Raw genomic sequence first — 21,371 nt, 5'->3', positions numbered from 1 at the left:
AACGAAGAATATGTTTTGCTCTGTTCTCCTCCTCTCGTGGTGCCCACAAGCTTATTCGCAGTACTCAGGGGTTCTACCAGTTCCATTTGTTAATCCTTGCTTTTTATAAGGCTTCAAGCCTTGCTGTATACTTACTGCCTTAGATTTCAGAAACATCATCACTCTAATAATCACCTAGAATATTTCTTTATATCTCAGTCCTGTTTATTTTCATCAAGGGATACTGCAACAAAAATTATTTCACATCTTTATTTACCATGTGACTTTATTAAGACAGAGATGTAACTAACATCGTTATCAAAACATCCCCTGAATGAGTAAAAAATAAACCTTATTTCATCAGAAAAGAGGTAGAATAATAACAACTTTAGAAGTCAGACTGCATAAGTTTAAAACCCAGCTCTGCTACTTAGAAGCAAGTCACCTAACTGATCATAGCATCAGTTTCTTTACTACTAAAGTGGGAGTAATAGTGTAACCTGTTCATAAGGAATATCGTGAGGATTATCTTTTCTGTTGACTCCAAGAAGGATGACCAAAATAACCTAATAATAAAAGAAAGTTATCCCATCAAGATGGGCTGAGACAAGAGGCTTGCCTGAGTCCAGGGGTTTGAGACCAGCCTAGGCAACTTGGTGAGGCCTCGTCTCCACAATAAGTGAAAAACTTAGCCAGGCATGATGATGCATGCCTGTGGTTCTAGCTACTTGGAAGCCTGAGTCAGAAGGATCACCCGAACCCAGCAGGTTGAGGCTGTGGTGACTGTGAATATGCCACTGCACTCCCGCCTGGGTGACAGAGCAAGACTCCTACAATAAATAAATAAAAGCTGAGTTTGTTTCCTACTTCAGTAAAGACCACCAATTTAAGAGAGAATCCTAGTCTAGAAAAAGGGAGGTGGATATTTATAGAGATTGGGAGTCTGGACTTAAGTAGTCTGAGGCAGGTCTTTTATCGAAGGGTTGTCATCTAGATTAGGTAAAGTATGTCATATAATAATTTAAGATTGGTAGACATAATGAGAAGTCTTCAGGTTAATTGTTGAGTAGGCAGTTTGTCCAGTTAAGCGATATATATATTATCATATCATATCCTATCATTAGTTCTGTGTAATGGACTGTTTATGCACATGAGCAACCTGTCCACTTAAGAAGGGGGCTGTTTGAGAGGTTTATTGAATGAATACATTTATTTTCCGGGAGTTCTTGAAGCATGAAATGAAGTTATTTATGAGTTCATAGCCTTATCTTAGTTCTGATAGGTAATCTATATAGTTGCAGGAGGTCTTGGTATCAAGTGAGATGATCCATATAAAACACATAAGGCAATGTCTGCTACATAATTAAGGGATCAGTAAATATTAACCACTCATTCCTGCCTTTATTATGATGATGCTTTTAAAAGCAGGGCTTGATAGGTGGAGGACATCGCCTAACCCTGACTGAGGATTGCAAAATTTGGTACTTTGACACACCTGCAGGGTGGGGCAAGTAGAGGAGGCCAGTCCCAGTTTTGGTTAGCAGTAGGAGGTACAAGTTGGCAGATAACCCATGGATGTTCAAGAGCAGGCAAGAAGCAGAGATCTCAGCAGGCACACAAAACATGCTCCTCTGGGTTCTTCCAGCAGAAAATATTAAAGGTTAAGGTAAGTAAGCAAGAATATCTAACCACAGGTGACTTTAGCCAGCCAGAACATTTTGGGGTTTGGGGCAATATATAATTTAGAAGGGCTGAAAGGGAAGGAGACCGGACCTTTATTTCACACTGCTATACTGGACAAAGCTTTTTTAAGGCCACCAGATCAATTACTCAAACTGCATTTGAAATGGGGAATAAAAATGGAAGTTTGGCCACAAAAACAAAGGATAAAAGACAAGTTATTAGAATCCTGGCAATGATCAGAATCCTATCAGCAGTAAGGTTGACCCAAATAATTTTAGAGATCTTATCTATAACATTCTATGCAATGTTTCATGTTATGAGTAGTACAATAATAAATTACATTTATATCATTTGTCTATAATTTTATCTGTTTTTCTCAAAACTCCTGTGATTCAGATATAGCAGTTTTATTCCAATTTAGGTGATGACAAAACTGAAGCTTAGGGAGTTTACTCACAAATCCTAAATAGCAGAATGGAATGGCAATTGCAGGTTTTCCAGATACAGATGTTGCTCCAATGTATCCAAATGGTAATTGTGTTATGTAGTTTTGAGAGGAACGTGTTATAATAGAATGATTTGCAAACTCATCTCCTTGTGTTCCCTCCCTTCCTCATCCTTTATTCATTTATTTGCCCTAGCTCTAGAAATTAACAAAATCAATAGAAAATATGGGGGGGAAGTTGTAAAATATTGTATTTTTACATTTCCATTTCAGATTATAGTAATGCAGATATATGATTGGCCAGTAGGTAATCTGATAATTCAAACAATATCCTCCCTTCATTGTGAAGGTTTTAGTTGTTCAACTCCTTGTTAAAAAATTTTTGTGGCATGCTGAATGTTAGAGTCTAGAGAGGCAGAGATAAAGAGGATGAACCCCCTTCTTTCTTTATTTTTAAGAATCCCAGCCGGGCTTGGTGGCTCAGCCTGTAATCCCGCGCTTTGGGAGACTGAGGTGAGTGGATTGCCAGAGCCCGCGGGTTTGAGACCCGCCTGGGTAACTTGGCGAGACCTCATCTCTACAATAAATCAAAAATTAGGCGGGCATGGTAGCGCATGCATGTAGTTCCAGCTACTTGGAGGGCTGAGGTGGAAGGATCGCTCGAGCCCAGCAGGTCGAGGCTGCAGTGGCCGGGAGTGGCCACTCCACTCCAGTCTGGATGACAGAGTGAGACTCCAACTCAATTAAAAAAAAAGAATCCCCTAGTCTATTTGCTTGGACAGATTTATTGTGAAAGACTATAAAAAATAGAAAGATTGAAGCAAATGCAAGATACGATAACAGGGAAGGGAGCTCAATAGCCTATTGTGGGATAAGAGAAGAAGAGAGAAACAGCTTCCTGTTCTTATTTTCTCCAGAGCAGCTATGTCCCACCTGAGATGACCATGGCATATTTCAAACTGAAGCTAAAAAGTAAGGAAGTCTTAAAATAGTACCTCACTAGTGACCCTCTCTCTCCATCCTCACCAATACTTGGAGGAAAACAGAAGGAGTAAGGAATGGATCTGATAACAAATAGACCAAGAATGAGTACAGCATCTACCTAGATTGTAAAATGAAGGTGTTTAGGGCAGATTAATACAAATCTGATTTTTAAAAACTGGAAGTGCTGATGTAATTATGACATAAGAACTTATTTTTGGAAGGCTTGACACACTGTAAATATAAATCAACGTACCGAAACCCATTCAACATTTAGTGCTTCATTTTACTTGAGGCTCCAAGCTGTTCGATTATTATGAAAGAACCGCTTTCTAGTTCAAGTTTTCTTTGCATGGATGCATTTGAGAGTGATGAAATTTCTGTCTGTAAACATGAATGTGAATGATTGGGAAACAGAAATCATGCATAATTCTGCAATGCTTATAACTCTTAAAAATATATAGAGGACCTTATTTTAATTACTGTTATTAATCTTCTTTGATTGAGACAGTAAAAGGTAACCACTGACTCACTGAGCAGCAATCCAACAAGTCATGCAATCTATATAGTGTTGACATCTTTTGTTTGGAGTTCTAAATGGATTGTGTCTAACTAAACCACTGTGTAATCGTGGATCCTTTGTGATTTCAAATTCTCATGTTATAGTCAATTTTTCTTTCTTTGATGTGCCATGTTGTGTTCAGTAGCTTCTCTGAAAACATCAATATTGTTTTGAAAGGATAAAATCAAATTGTAACAGTTTATGTTTCCATAATATGCACATTGCCAAGAGGAACGATGATAAATTAGGTATGTTATCACACAGTATTTTCATGTACAGATATTGGAAATATGACTCTACCCCCATATTCTCTCCAAAGTAGAGCAGCTGGATTTAGTTTTCATATTGTTATAAGCAACAGCTAATAGAAGATTCAAATGACATAGGATATATATAGATGACAGAAGAGATTGTAAATAAAATGGAGAAGACTTTTTAACTTTCCATGCTTACAATTATAGAAAATATTGTCTGATTTTCAGCTAATATAAACATTAAAAAGATGCATATTATTTTATTTTACTTTATTTTATTTTGTTTTTGAGTTGGAGTTTCGCGCTTGTCACCCAGGCTGGAGTGCAGTGGCATGCTCACAACCACTGCAACCTCAACCTGCTAGGCTTAGGCAACCCTTCCACCTCAGCCTTCCAAGTAGCTGGAAATACAGATGCTCGCCACCATGCCTGGCTATTTTTTGTGATTTGTTGTAGAGACAACGTCTCACCAAGTTGCCCAGGCTTGTCTTGAACCCTTGTACTCAGGCAATCTTCTTGCCTTGGCCTCCCAAAGTGCTGGAATTATAGGTTGAGCCAACTGCGCCCGGCCGAAATGCATCTTATTTAAAATGTTGTCTTAAACCAAAAAGTTTTACATACTAAATTTATTTTTATGTTAAATAACTTTAGGTAACACTTATCTTTTGCTACCCATTCAAATTCCTAAGGAAGATTTTTTTTAAAAATCTTATTATGTTTGACCATACCCAGACACTGGAATCAGAATCTTTGTGAAACCCACACACTAGTATTTTTTAAACTCATGAGATAATTCCAACATGCAGTCAAGATTAAAAGCCACAGGTATATTATTCCAGAATTAAAAGGAAATAAACTTTTACTTCCTTGCAAGTATTGTAAATTCAGCATGTCAATATAGTGTTTTTATGAAATGCTGCTGTAAATCGTGTGATTTCACGGGAATACCAGATTTGGGGCATTTGATTTAGACATCAAATATTCCTTTCAAATTGATGAAAATTGCTGTTGCCATCTGCCACTTGTACTCTCAAAGTTAATTATGTATACATTGTACTCTGCCATAATGCTAATTTTTGCCAATACTATGTAGATGCTTATTTAAAGAAAACAAATACTGTCTTCCTCAGACATGCTGCTAAAAGAGTATTTGGTCTAGATATAGATAATTTCAATAACAGCTATTTTCTATGTTAGTTTTAATGAAATGATCTTAGAGAAATGACCAAGTCCCTATAAAAATATATAATGATATATATTTGAATGTAAGATTAAGACATACTTTATATATTTTATTTTTTCTAGTTATTCCAAATTAAGTTTTTTCCAGTGAATGTAATTTAAAACTTTTGATACAGCAAATAAAATAATAACAGACAGACTTCATTACTATTATTATTACCAAATAATACATTGCTATTTGTATTATGTTATTATTACTTTATTACTCAGAGCATTAAAATAGTCATGTGACTTGAGACTTTGATTCTGTGAAATAAAGATTTGAATTAGTCAATCTTGAAAGTCCTTTTGATTCTACCATTTGGTGACTGAACTTTACTCTGCAGGGTAAACCAAACAATGTCTATGACACATTTTAGATAAGACCTTTGAGGTTACTTACTTTAATCTTATTATATAAAATATATAAAAACAGATAAAAACTCAAATTGTTATTTTCATATCACAAAGAATAAGTCATTTGTCATATATCAGAGAAAACAGATTATTAGCCAAGTTCCACCTACTTATTTTAAATACTTCCATTTCCATCATACAATTTTTTGTTTTGGTTTGAATTTTTTCCAGAAAAATCTGTGGATTAAAAACTCTGCCAGCTTAGACAGTAAAGCTATTTTTTAAGTATACAATACTTCAAGTGCTTATTCTTAGCTAAACAAAAAAGTTATTGTATTCACCTGTTAAAAAATGTACATCTTTTTCATTTTCTGTGTCTGAAATCAAGAAGTGTTTTACGGTCTATGGCTAGTTAGAATCATCATCTACTGTTATGGAGGCAATATTTCTTAATTCATCTAAATATGGTCATAACTGTTCTTGCTAGTCATTGCTTCAACTAGGTTATGTATACTCTTTTTACTGCGTATGTTGCATTTAATTGACATTCAGCATTTCTTCAGAAGCATTACATTATGATTTGGTATTACAACAAGAAATATTATCTAAAAAAATCAGGAAAGGAAATAGCAGAAAGAATTAAATTTTATAGTAATCCATATTGGAGATGCTTAAAAAACAAACAAAAGAGTTAAATTTCATATGGTAAAGTGAATATTTGTTGTTGGAGCAATAACTATAATTCCATATTTTCTTGTTAGTTAACAACTTATTTATATGGCCAAAGTTTTTATCATGTCAACCAAGGAGTGTTAGCACCACTAGGGATCTTATTATAAATGCAGAATCTTGGGCTACTGAATCAAAATCTGCATTTTAATAAAATCCCCACATAATTCACTGGCATTTTAAAGTTAGAAAAGCATAAATTTATAGCACCAAGAAGCATATTCACAAGAAGGTGAACCTGTTTTATATTTTGTTATTGAGATATATGCTAAATGTTTGCCCCTCATATGCTAAGCAATACTAAAACCTAGATAAAGCTTAAATAGGTGAAAGAAACTTCAAAGCAACAAGAAACTGGTGTGACATCCATGAATCAAGAATGACAACATTGATAGAAATCTATGTACAAATAAATTTAAAAGCTTTTTCTAAAAGCTTTATTTTTTTTTTCCTTTCCTCATGGTAACTGAAATCATAGTGTATCTCACTATAGGCAAAACAATAGATTTGGTGAAATATGCACAATAACACCAGTTCAGTGTATGTATTACAAACCTATCAGAAATCATAAAAATCATAACTCTTTATACAAATCTATGTGTTTAAGACAACTTGATAAGCTGACATAGAAAATGGTTAATTTGTATAGATTAAGAATTATTTTATAAATTACTTTATTGATACAGAAAGTGTTCTCTGCCGAATGACATTTCCCCAGCTAAATATTGATATATACCTGACATATAAAGATTGTATATATTAAAGCATACAATTTGATGTTTTGATATATATAAATATTGTGAAATGGTTACTACAGTCAAGTTAATTAACATATTCATCAATGCACATTGTTATGATTTTGTGTGTATGTGTGTGTGATAAGACACATGATCAATTCTCTTAGTACACTGCAAGTACAATATTACAATACAGTATTGTACTTATAGTTACCATGCTGTATATTAGATTTCCAGAATTTATTCATGAAATGGAATCTTTGTACCCTTTGTCTTCTTACTTCCATCCAATATAAACATATGTTTCTTATCTTAAAATGTTGACTTAACCCAAAAGGTTTTATATATTAAAAATCTAGTTTTGCTGGGGTCGGTGGCTCAGCCTGTAATCCCGCGACTTTGGGAGGCTGAGGTGAGTGGATTGCCTGAGCCCGCGGGTTCGAGACCCGCCTGGGCAGCAAGACCTCATCTCTACAATTAATCAAAAATCAGCCGGGCATGGTAGCGCATGCCTGTCATTCCGGCTACTTGGAAGGCTGAGGTGGAAGGATCACCGGAGCCCAGCAGGTCGAGGCTGCGGTGGCCGGGAGCGGCCACTGCACTCCAGTCTGGGTGACAGAGTAAGACTCCAACTCAAAAAAAAAAATCTAGTTTTATATTAAATAACTTTAGATAACACTTTTCTTTTGCTATACGTTCAGATTCCTAAGGAAGATTTTTTTTTAATAGGAAAAAGAATAAAAATTAATAAAAATACTAGTCACATTTTATTTTTATGCTACATTGTATAATGACATAATGGAATTTTTTCTCAAGAAAACATAATAACTGCATTAATAGTAAATTAATTCATTATTACTTTGATGCATATAATGAATATAAAATTATTATTTGTGAGTGGATATTTTTAATCACAAAAATAAAGCTCGCTAGAAATGGTTTAAGATGCTGGATCTAAATATCTGCTTTTAGATTGATATCTTAAATTGTTTACTTAATTGTCATTTAGTGTAACATATACAAATTTTTTATTTTAAAATAAATCTTTTTTTTCTGAATGATGTTGAGCCACCTTTATTGACTGTAATTCTTTGGTTAAACCAGTGGTTGTTGGCTGTCGGACTGCTTTCAGTCTTGTTTTTCCGCTTTACTTCTTTGCTAATAACAATTATCTTTACCATATTTTTTCTTTGCATGCTGAAAGTGGTAAGGCTTTTTGATGAGGCAGAAGAAGGGAGATTTGAGAAAGATGGTGGAGAGAACCTTTCTCGTTTACCAAGAGGGCATTCTAAGTTCATTTAGTGATGAGCTTCTTGGTGGTACAAGACAAATGTTGATGAAGCACATAGAAATCATTTGAATCTTGCCACCAGAATGTGAAGAAATGACTATGAATCCAACTACATAACTCACCCCCTACACTCTGGTTTCTTATATATACTATATATTTTGTATTATGAATGCTTAATTTTTTTTCCCAAATAAATGTACACTGAAATACATGTAATTGAGTTATATGTAAAATTTTACTTGACTACTTTGAAGACTTCAGAGTAAGTGATATTTTAAACTGTTTTAAAAGATTATTATGATCTCAGCAGGCACACAATCTGTATTTATTATAGATGTGTCTTCATCTTTCACATTTTATGGTGTTTTTTTTTTACTCACTTGTGAAGAAAACTGGTTTTAACAATGCTAAATTTTGTCATATATTAGAATGTTCATAAGTGACAGAAAATACCTGGTTAACTTTAGTTTGTGAAATTATTTTAATTCTCTGGCTCTTTAGACTATTTTACATTTAAAAAATACTCTAAGGTGAATAAACGTCTATTACTGCTCTTGACACTCTGTGATTTTTTAAAATTAATCTATAGTCTACAATCACAATAATTTAAAATTGCATGACAGAAATGTCTGAATGTTGACAAGTTGTTTGATGACAGCAACAAATGTCTTCCTGTTAAATTTGGGAAGATCAGTTAGATCACTACACATATTATTGACCCAAGCGTACCTTTTTGGATTCATGACTTGAAAAAAATCTGGACTTCTTTGGATTTATAAATGAAGTTAAAAACTTACATTAATACATTAAGTTCTAAAAGTAATGACCATTATTATGTAGCCCCTTACGAAGCAGTGTGCTCCTGTAACCAGCAGTCACTGAATCATCTGACAACCTTTCAGAAATGCAGAATCCCAGGCTCCAACCCAGACCAAGTGAATTAGAATCTGAATTTAACAAATCCCTGGGTGATGCCTCTGCACATTCATGTTTGAGAAGTGATGATAGCCCATTTCCTTTCTTGATTTCTAGGAAACAAGATGTTAGAGGCTAGGATGCATCTAGTAGATTCTGAATCTAAAGGAAAACTAAACATGTCCTTAGAGGTAGACATGGTTTAGAGTAATCTCAAATGAAATGAAAAGCATACGTGACTAGATTTTAGAACAGAAAATTAATCTCAGTTTTACATGCTTCAAAAACCTATGGAAACCTGTTTATTTATGTTCTTATGACTTTTTGAATAATACAATATTTTTAAACAACAAAGAATAAAATTATATTCACTAAATGAATTCATCTGTTCTTGTTGTACCTGCTCTTTTTATTGACAGTCTCGGAATGCTATTTTTAGATTTCTTGATTTTTCTTAGATTTGTGGAAATCATGCTGCTTTGTTCCCTGCTGGAGTTAAAATAAAATATTAGTAATTATGGATATTTAATTTTCAAAATGCCAAGTGATTACTCTTAGCACTTATAAAAAAGGAAAATGACTTTCGATATCCATAAAACATTTCCTTAGTGAGGGACTTTCAAGTCAGAAGTTGTATTATATTGGATATTTCTTATTATAATTATCAGGATGAAAAATAAACTTATCAACGCACTTCTTTCCTCTTTTCCAGCTGCAAGACAAAAGTCTACCCTGATGAACTTCCAAACACAAGTGTAGTCATTGTGTTTCATAATGAAGCTTGGAGCACTCTTCTTAGAACTGTTTACAGTGTGATAAATCGTTCCCCACACTATCTACTCTCTGAAGTCATCTTGGTAGATGATGCCAGTGAAAGAGGTACAAACAATTTTTCTTGCATTTTTTACTTTTAAAAAGTTGTCTTATGGTCCAAAAGATAGCTGGGCAATAATCTATATTTGCATTATAATTTTATCAGTCCTGAAACCACCTATCAAATTTGTATCAATATACTGCATCAATGCCAACTCCAGGAACAATAATTCTTCACTTTTCTCATGATTTTGTTTGGCTTTTGCTAATTTAGGAAATCAGCCAAGGTGACTTTCAAAACTGTTTTTGCTTTCTCCAAACTCAATTAATTATATTATTGAGTATTTATATGACTGTGAATATATGACATTAATTAACATTTATTTCATCTAATACAAATAATTTGATGAAAATTGGCCACCATTTCTGTATACTGAATTTCCATCTCAGCAGTATATCTCTGCTGTGTCTTAAAACAGTTTGAAATTATTCTTAAAAATTCTTATTGCATGTTACAGATTTTCTCAAGTTGACATTAGAGAATTATGTGAAAAATTTAGAAGTACCAGTAAAAATTATTAGGATGGAAGAACGCTCTGGGTTAATACGTGCCCGTCTTCGAGGAGCAGCTGCTTCTAAAGGGCAGGTCATAACTTTTCTCGATGCACACTGTGAATGCACATTAGGATGGCTGGAGCCCTTGCTGGCGAGAATAAAGGAAGACAGGTAAGAATTTACATATTATGTCTGCAAGGGTTATGACTGAACTTGTTAGGACAGTTCCAGTTGTCCATCAGAATTTTTCTCCCAAGTTTTCATTTTTAGAAAGTTTATTTTATAGCTTTAAAAAAATGGACAAACATGTTTTCTCCCTTATTTAATAAGTAACACTGACTTATTCTTCTCAGGCATGTGTGTTTGTAAGAAATAGTCAAGCAATTTAAATAATAACAATATGCTGACTATTTTTTAGTGAAGAAAATAAATCCAATCTGAAATAGTATAATGGGTTATACTACTTTTTTGTGTCCTTACTCTGTAAGATAAGTGACACATGTGTTCTTACCTGCACACCTAATAGTAGGGAGGAACAAAGCAGTTACATACCTTGCTGAGAAAGTGCTGGTAACAATTCAGTTCTTCCCATTCCCCTGCCAGTGTTCTTTGTACTACATCAGTGCCCTTAGTCAGTCTAATTGAAATTTACCTTGAAGATCTTAAAAATAAACACACACACACACACACACACACACACACACACACACACACACACACCACTGAAAAAAATCAGGGATTGGTAGTTGAGGGAAACTGCTAGGGGAGGGAAGGGCATACCTCATCAACAAGAGTACCTGCATAATCAACATTTGTATACCTAACCCCTGAATTGTATCCCACGTCTTTAAAATTAAAAATTAAAAAAAAAAAAACAAAGAAACATGAGAACCCAGCTACAAGTTCATTTATTTAAACAATATCGCCACTTTGTATAAACACAGTGAAATCTAAAAAATTGAATAACACCTTATAGAAATTAAGACTCACCATACGTATCAGCAATACTTTCTGATGATGATGCTGTGAATGAAATGCAAGCTTTTATTACAAATATTAATAAACATTGGTGATAAATGAGTATAATTTCTAAGCACCTAACAATGATAACTAACATTGAGTGCTATCTGATTTAATAACAAAACATTACATAACACCTCGCTTGCATATTTCATCTTCAGTAGAAAAGTCAAGTTTTTAATTAGACATACAAGACAGGAGCTGCTTAGTCTGAGCTAGTCCAACCGCATTGCTTAAACTGCAGGATTTGGTACTTGCTGGGAAGATGGATGGAGGCTGTCAGTAAAATGAACCACAGCATTTGAAGGAAGCAGTAGGAACCTTTTAGTCAACTGAGTGTAGTTCTTAGCTAATAACATTTTCTACTCTGTGTATTGTACAGTACCCACAGGAGACTAAGGGAGGCAACGTAAAATGAACTTAGAACTTTTAAAATGCATTTCCTGGCAACTTTTTGTACATTATACTATTTTGTTACACATGTGTTTCATATTCAACATAGTGAGGTTTTTGGGGGGGTTTTTTTTGAGTTGGAGTCTCACTCAGTCCCCCAGACTGGAGTGCAGTGGCCACTCCCGGCCACCGCAGCCTCGACCTGCTGGGCTCCAGCGATCCTTCCGCCTCAGTCTTCCAAGTAGCTGGAACTACAGGCATGCACTACCATGCCCGGCTAATTTTTGATTTATTGTAGAGATGAGGTCTCGCCAAGTTGCCCAGGCAGGCCTCGAACCCACGGGCTCAGGCAATCCACTCACCTTAGTCTCCCAAAGCGTGGTATTACAGGCTGAGCCACTGAGCCCGGCACGAGTTTTTAATGTAATGTTTCAATATGGTCTTGCATAGACCATTCATCTTTTGATCTAACAACATAATTACACTGTGTTTGCATGTGATGAACCCTAATTTCTTGTCCTGATTATAAATGTTAAAGTTGGCACAACTAGATAACAAAGTCTACTCAAGGTTATTAGACCTAACTTCTCTTCACAAGTTAAATCATTAAATCTAACAAAGGAAAAGAGAAAAAATATTGATTTTGTTAGGTACAGAGTTACCAAGAAGATTTTCCAAGGCTAGATGAAACTTATTGATTTCAGAGAACTTTAGGCTTTGGCCAATTGTGTGGAATATAAGTCTCAATTGAAAATGAGCATTGGTGATACTGGTGTTACAAAACAAGAATAAATAATGGACGACATTTCTTTTCCTTCCAAATCTATGGATGATTCAGAAGCCTGTTTGAATATTTACCTTCTACCAAATATACAAGCTCTGGTTTTTAGAATTAGCTACAACTGATGCAGTCTTAAGTAAACTTGAACATTTACTTCTGGAGATGACAACAACTTGGTCCCATAATAAAATACATAAGCTAGGAGTAGGGGAAGAATGGGAAAAGGCACCATAGGGATTATACTGTCTCCGAGTATAATGTTTTCACATGCTAGCATCTAGGACACCAAACTTCACAGCTCTTCCTCTTACTTAAAAAAAGGTGTGGTATAAAACACTAGAGACTAAAGTTGCTTATCTGTCCTTTTTAAGGAAAGATAAGCAACTTTATCAGAATCTAAATATCATCTAGATTCTGATTGTAAACTCTTAATTCAGGACAATTCTCTCAGAAATGGTCATGACGTTATAATCTTTCATAGGAAATATTTACTTATACTGATAGATTTTGAGTTGCATTGTTGCTGTTGCTTGTTGATTTTTGTTTGTTTTTCCTAGTAGGTATTTTCTCTATGAAGATTTTCTCAGAACTATCTCTTTAAACTAACCTACTCTATTTGGTATGCAAACTACCAGATCTAATTTGTCATCATCTATTGCTATTCACTGGGTTATATCTAAAATGATGCATAATCTCAAAGCACCTCTGCTAATCATGCAGTGGGTGGAGGGTTCATGAAAAATAGACCATGCTCATCGTGCTGAATTAGTACTTAGAACACATTTGGAAATCAGCTTGAAGGTCAATTAGTGTATTTGATTAGATTTCACATGATAACGTAAAGTAGACTGTAAGGAAGATATAGTCAAGGGAAATAATTCCATGGAGAAAATGGATAAAATGAAACTAAAGTCACATTAAAGTCACAAAATAATTACATTTTATCATTACCAGCTATAATTGGATTGGGGAAAATAGTGTAACATTGAAAATATAATTTATACATAAATTGGTTTTAATTTTCCTTCAGGAAAACAGTTGTATGTCCTATCATCGATGTGATTAGTGATGATACCTTTGAATATATGGCTGGATCAGACATGACTTATGGGGGTTTTAACTGGAAGCTGAATTTCCGCTGGTATCCTGTTCCCCAAAGAGAAATGGATAGGAGGAAAGGAGATAGAACATTACCTGTCAGGTATGTAGATCATATCTCCCAAAGGATAGTATGTATATTCCCATGATAATTAAGAAATATTAAAGTCATATTACTTATATGCACATGTACATTATGACCTCTACATGATCACATAAGAATCAATGACAATATTAAATTTAGTGTAAATTAGCACAGATAAACTTAAGTATTGGCAGATGCCAAGTCAAATATCTTTTGAAACAATGTATTCTTATGAGTGGAGAATAAAAATACCAGACTTTTTAATGACAAATTGTGTGTTTATTTTAACATTTTAAAGCTTTTATCACCTTCAAAGTCCTCTTCGTTTGATACAGTACACCTATCAGGATGTTTTTTCCATTGCTCAAAACAGTTTTTGAACTCATCAAGTTTGAAGTCTTTTAGTCCTTCTGCTCTTTTTTGTTTCACCTCTTCCACAATGGAAAACATTTAACTTAGATGACTTATTCAACCTGAGAAACAATAGCAAAAAAATTGCTCTGGGTGAGAACATTAATAGGGAGGGTGGAACATGGGGGTCATGCCATTTTTGATCAAAATGTGGGAAAGTGCTTTGTAATGATGGGAAAACCAGTCACCTCTGTGGCACAACTCACGATACTTCTTCCACAAATGGTGACCCAAACTTCTTAACACTTCAAAGAAAAACTTTGGTTGACCATTGGATCTAGAGAAGAAATTCTCATGTACTAAGGGGGACCCACTTCCCAAAAGATAATTCCCGTTTTGGGGGGCGCCCCCCATATATTCAAAATACATTTATTGCAAATTTTCTGTGACAGAAATGTGCTAGATTTGACACTTCAAGTAAATGTTCATCTTACCTAAAAGTATATATTTTATAATAGAAAGGTTCTCAAAATTGGAATAACCAAAAAATGTTTTGGTAAATATTCTATATTTACCACCTTTAAAGAGTTATCTTTTTTACAGATTAAATAGAAGTATTTGGAAAATTTTAAAATATTAACGACAATAAAGGATTTATTGTTTGTTCCAAACAGCTTCAAATATTACTTAATTTGAAATATTTATGAGTAAATTATGGATTTACTCAACACAAAAAAAGAAATATCATATGCATCTTTAGCTATCTAGATAAGCATTATCTACTTTATTAGCATGAAAGTATCACTGTCCTACTTTAACACATTATTGTGGACCTCTTACCTGCAACCAAAAATTTATTTTCTAGAAAATACTTTGGAAAGTATTTACTGGTTTAGTTCTTTAAAAAATAATGTAGCAAATTATCATTCTGTTGGTATGATAGAAATATACTTTAAAATTCTATAGTAAGCCCTCTTTTAATGTTGTTGAAAGGTTCTTGAAAACTACAAATTTAAGTGAAATAACATACAACAGGTCCTCAAATAATGTAATTTAGTGAAATATTATTTCACTATAACATTAATGAAAAAAAAATTGGTTTTGTTTTATGTTGTTTTGCTTAAAGTCAAAGTCTCCAAGAACTTTTCAACAACAGTAAAGAAGTACTTAATGTATTATCTAAACAAGGATGTCTGGTAACCTACTAATGGAAAGACCTGTCTATTGCCAAATACTTAATTATATAATGAATTAATTAATACTAAACCCCAAACATTTGCTAATGGAAGATAATTGCTATAATTATTTGTTATTTAATAGTTAAATATTGAAACTGTTAACATTTTAAGAAGGTCTACTACATTAAAGAGAAAAACAAAATGTAGCTCCTAACATTTGTATTAAGTCATGTAAATTATCATGTCAATATTTAAGGTGTAATTTGATGGCCCTTAAATGTTGTATAGTTTTCAAATTCACCAAGTCTCATCGATCCTTTTCTTTAACAATTGAAGAAATACAGTGGCTCTTATTACAAGTATTTATTAGCAATTTTATTATCCCAAATTCTGGTTTTATTTAGTGTTAGCTCATTTTTAAACTTTAAATCCCAAGTAAAACTATCGAAATTCTTGACCAATATACTTGAAGATAATGAATTTATTCATTTGAAAGTGAAGTTTTAAGAATGTGTATTTGTATTTATTTTAAAAAACACACTTTTTTTAACTTTATTTTCTCACAGTCAAAAGGTAGCTAATTAAGACATAGCCAACATTCATAGTAAGAAATTATTGATCTCGTTAATTAAAAAATCTTAATAAGAATCAATAATTACTCATCCTTCATTAATTAAAACAAAAAACAAATCATCTAACTTGCTAGATTTTAATCACAATTTATGTGGTTTTATTGTAGTAACATGAAAACTGAAAAAATCTGAGTGTACTTTGTTGGTCTAGGTGTCTGCACATTTATTTTCTAAAATCTGAGGAATCTGGAGCAAGAGAAAACTCAGTCTGTACTGAAGTTTCTAGATTTTTATGGCAAAAGGTTAATTAATTCACAGGCTCTGTTATAACAACCTGCAGGTAATTTTCATCAGCACAGCTGTAATGTGAACTTTTTACTTGTAATCTATTGCTTGAAGATGTGATCATATTTCTCCCATTCGTACAAACATATAAATCATTCTAGGTGTTGAAGACAATTTTTTTTCCTACTTGATTAACAGAATTCTGAAAAGCTAAAGTTATTAAAATGAGGTTGAAATTTTAGTTTTCTTAGTGGAATGCTTCATTTAAAATGTCAGTTATGACAGAACTTTGTAGTCATTATAATTGGCTAGTCATAATTTAGAAAGATAATCATGCGTTTGCATACACTGAAAGTCAACTTGAACTTATGACCTAAACTCAGTTATATCACATTTAAAATAAAACATATCATGGTTATTCTTGTTATTGAATTATCAACCTATGGATTTGTTATTTTTGTTTTCATGATAAATGAAGTTTGTAAATCCTTGATATTTTTGATGTTATAAGTATGGAATAATAATAAACATAATCCTGAATATATAGTTTCCTTCTATTTTTATTTATTTATTTTTTAAGAAATGGGATATCATTTTATCACCCAGGCTGGGGTCCAGTGGCATGATCATAGCTAACTGTGGCCTCCAAAATACTGGGCTCAAGTGATCCTCCCACCTCAGTCTCCCAAGTAGCTGGGACTACAGCAATGGACCATTACTCCCAGTTAATTTTTTTTTTTAACTTTTTGTAGAAACTTGGGTCTGGCTTTGTTGTCTGTGCTGGTCCCGAACTACTGGCTTCAAGCCATCCTTCTGCCTCAGCCTCCCAAAGTGCTGGGACTACAGATGTGAGTTTCTGCACCCGGGTGGTTTTCTTTGATCAGTAAATTTTTCTTGACATTTTAGCAGTCAAATTATATGACTTTGCAAAAATATTTTAATTATGTCTGCAAGAGTAGGGTAATTAAGTTGTTAAATCAGAGGTCATAAAGTAGGAGCTTGTGTGCCAAATATAATCTGTGTAAGTGTTTTATTTGGCCTACATCATGTTTCACATTTTCAAAAATTACCAACGTTTTAAAAATGAAATGTCTTAAATAAAAATCTAAAGTTCCAACTACTGAGAAGTCAGATGATCTTGCTACAATGTTTAACATTTCTATTGGTCACCATGAGGTATAGTTGAGTATAAACTGCGCTTACAGAAGTGGCATAAAAGTCTCTCCCAGTGCCTATGACTTACAATTGTGTCCCTGAATATTAGGCTGAGGATCAGTTTCTATTTGTCATCATTCTGATACTTGAAGAAATATTTATTGGCATCTCTGTCCTAAACAAAGGTGGGAAATACATATTTATTTTGACCACTCAACTTCACACTATTATCTTTGACTATAATCTTTTAAATTTTTGACCCTTGAGTAGTTAAGAAATCACATTGTCTACTCAACTATAAAATGAAAAAATTATTCTCCCTACCTTACTTAACTTTATTTAACAGAAATAAGTTTTTAAATTTATCTCTGATAATGTAGCATATCTATTATATTGCAAAATACATGTGACAAGCACCCAAATGGATAAAGAAGCAGAATGACAGTGAGTCACTTCTTTTAGTATTTTGTTATATTTCCTTCCATAGCATTTCCATCCAATTTTTCCATGATTTGTGTTGATATATCATTGATATTTTGCTATGCCATTAACTTTTTTACAAATAAATATTTTAATGGATGCTAATGTCCCAATTACTTAGTTAGCTAGTCCCCTATTTTTTTTTTTTTTGTAGCTAAAGTCTATTAGGAGTATGTCTACACTTTATTTTATTTTTTATTTTTTTTAATTGGAGTCTCACCACGTCGCTCAGCCTGGATTGCAGTGGCACACTCCCAGCCACCCCAGCAATAACTGCTGAGCTCCAGCTATCCATCTGCCTCAGCCTTCCAAATAGCCAGAACTATAGGCGCGATACCATGCCCAGCTAATTTTTTGATTTCTTGTAGAGATGAGGTCTCGTCAAGTTAACAGGGCTGCTCTCAAAGCGCAGGCTCAGGCAATTCACTTGCCTCAGTCTCCCAAAGTGCTGGGATTACAGACTGAGCAACCGAGCCCAGCCTACATCTTATTTTCTACCAGCTATTTCTTCTTTAGCATTCCTTCCTAATGGTTTATGAGCAGGCATGTTTAACCTGCTGTCCACAGGCCAGCTAGTAATGCGGTCCCACAAAATCTTTTAACATCATGTGTTTTGTAGCATTTATTTTCTTCATGACCCCATGCGTAGTGCCATTTTTTTAATTCACAATCACGCCTTATTCATAACATTGCTTTTTGGCAGCACATACATTTATGAGCAGCTGTTCTCAGTTATGAAGCACATAAAGAGCAAAATTTGAACAAACATTTTTTACGAGCACCTTAAGAACTCATTAAGAATTGCAACCACTTCTATCAAACCAGACATTGATACATTAGTTTTACAAAAACAAGGTCAAATTTTCCACCAGTTTCATATTGTTCTCATTTTTCTAAACTTTATAATAAAAATATTTTTTAAAAGTCTTATTATGTATATACACTAACTATATTATATAATTTATATGAGGCCCCCCAAAATTCCTCTTTACTTGATGATGCAGTCAGGAGTAGCCAAAAGGCTGGATACTGCTGGTTTAGGGGATAATTTGCAGAACTTTCTTAGCAGTCTGGTGAGATGAGAAGAAATTGGGGGTAGTGTAGAAAGTTTTTGGGGTGATTAATTATCACAAATTCTGAATAATTTTATCACTTTCATCAAAATATTCCAGCTAGGCCCATTGTTTATTTTGACCCCCCCTTAAACATGAAATGAAAGTAAAAGGAAAGATTAAAATTTGTACCAGCTACTGAATATCCTTGTGAAAGCTTAGGTCTTATCAGGTTATAAGAAATATAAAAAATAAATTGAGGAAAAGAAAAATAACTACTTCTTTATTGGAAATATAGGTTTTTATACACTGGTTAAGCTACGTGATTCCAATACTTGTTGGTAAATGGGTTATTTGGCAGAAAAACAAATCATTTATCCATACTAAACAGAACTTTTAAAAATAGCGTTGAAATTGTTTGTGTTCCATTGACTTTACAGGATTTGAGTAAGCTTCCTTGCTCAGAACCTAAACCAGCTTAAAATAGCAATTTCTTAAAGTAACAATTTCTTCTCTACAGAAATCTGCATCTTCATACCCAAGCATGCATTCAGATGATTTTAATAATGTGCAATATTCCACCAAACTTTCCACATTTTATCTGTAAATATCATTAATCACCTTCAACTTTTAATTATTCATAACTCTGTTAAAAGAATATTTGTAACTTTGCTTTCTTTCTTTGTCCTCTGCTTTCTGTAATGGGTATAGTGAACAGAAGAAGGAAGGAAGGAGGAAGGAAGGAAGGAAGGAAGGAAGGAAGGAAGGAAGGAAGGGAGAGAAACTCAACATTTAATTTTCTCCGGGTTTCTAAACCTGCAAAATGGTTAAACAAATAAAGTTATTAAAGTCTATGATTTTTAAAAAACAAAATCATGTGAAGTTTTTAGCTATTCATGTCACATATTTGTATAAGTATTAAAATACTGATTTTATTACTTTATGAGTATTTTACTTACCTTCATTATGATTTATAATGTATGGGAATTGTTATTAATACAGAGGTAATACTAACAATCTAGTATTGCATTATTTGGCCATTATAAATAATGATCTAGAGCTCAACAATAATCTCTCAAACTCTCTTTTCCAAAGACCTTGGATATTTGCCAAGTAAGATTAAATATATCAAAGGGAAAAATTGTGAAAATAAATGATGTTTCAATAACTTTGAAAAAAATTGCTTCGGAAAAGCAGTACTAAAATTCACAAGAAAAATGGTGTATAAACTTTGAGTCTGAAATCAGGAAACTATATTTCTAATTAACAATGTCAAATCCTTTGCAAAATAATGTATAAGGGGAAACTGAGAGAACTAATTGGTAGATGATTAGATAGAAAGGGAGACAAGAAAGAAAGAAGAGAGACAAGAAAGAAAGAAAAAAGAAAGAAAGAAAGAAAGAAAGAAAGGGAAGGGAAGGGAAGGGAAGGAGGAAGGAAGGAAGGAAGGAAGGAAGAGAGAGAAAGAAAGGGAAAATATAAGGGAAGGGAGGGAGGGAGGGAGGAAGAGGGAGAGAGGGAGGGTGGGCGAGAGAATATTTTTCCCAGGCCACTAAGTTAGGGTTCTTGAACAAGTCATTTAAACACATTGCAACACAATTTACTTGAACAAATCTATAGGGATTTTTGAGCTCTGAAATATTACAATTATATTTTTAAAATTAATTGTACCCTGAAAACAATAAAAATAAAGCTAATTACAATCTTGGCAAACACGGATATTTTCCTTTTTTCTTAATAAAAATAATGTCGAAAATATGTAGTACTAGCTTTGTGTTGGTACTATTCTGAGTGTTACATATATTAACTCATATAATTCACATTTTAAAGATGGTGAAATTGAGGCACAGAGTTTAAGTGATTCACTGAAAATTATATACAGGGGGTTGTGTTTGAACTCACTCACTGTAGCTACAAAGTCCAGACTTCTGAAAACTAACTTGGCTGCCTCTTAGAATCTCCTGGCTCTCTACCTGATTTTCACATGTATGGTGATTATCCCAGGGTGAAATATGGGACATATTTTCTTGGTGAAAATGCAGGCAATTCATTTTAGCATTACTGAATAATCAAATGTATTCTATCACAGTTTCTGTTGATTTGTCAACCTTTGTGACAAACTTCTGTATATTCCACATTAAATGCTTACTCGTTAAAGTCATTTACGTTGTTACAATGCTTTATATCATAAATTATAAAATGCCATTAGAAGCCAGTCACCACTTATTCTCATAATCTCAGCTTTTCAGGAAGCTGATGCAGAAGGATTGCTTGAATCCAGGAGTTTGAGATGAGCCTGGGCAAAATAGCGACTCTGTCTTCAAAAAATTATTGAATAGTATCAAACTCAGTCTTTCAAAGTTATATTAGATGAGATAGTTTTTAAAAATGTAGAATTA

The 21,371-nt window shown here is 33.5% G+C and overlaps 1 protein-coding gene across 1 annotated transcript in view; it reads left to right on the top strand.

Moving 5' to 3' along the window:
* The window catches only part of LOC103250203 (polypeptide N-acetylgalactosaminyltransferase 13), a gene marked incomplete at its 3' end in the record, with an annotated part of 118,689 nt that extends 104,772 nt beyond the window's left edge, over nt 1-13,917 (top strand). Inside the window, exons 2-4 of the mRNA XM_021707899.1 lie at nt 9,867-10,033; nt 10,486-10,693; nt 13,747-13,917. Of these exons, the coding sequence (XP_021563574.1) occupies nt 9,867-10,033; nt 10,486-10,693; nt 13,747-13,917 (546 nt within the window). The remainder of the gene's footprint in view (nt 1-9,866; nt 10,034-10,485; nt 10,694-13,746) is intronic.
* Nucleotides 13,918-21,371: the final 7,454 nt, after the last annotated feature.

Source organism: Carlito syrichta, unplaced genomic scaffold (genome assembly GCF_000164805.1).
Source record: "Carlito syrichta isolate Samal-C Ts95f unplaced genomic scaffold, Tarsius_syrichta-2.0.1 Scaffold126743, whole genome shotgun sequence".
NCBI classification, from domain to species: domain Eukaryota; kingdom Metazoa; phylum Chordata; class Mammalia; order Primates; family Tarsiidae; genus Carlito; species Carlito syrichta.
The sequence above is the reverse complement of the archived record's forward strand: the minus strand, read 5'-3'. Positions and strand labels throughout refer to the sequence as shown.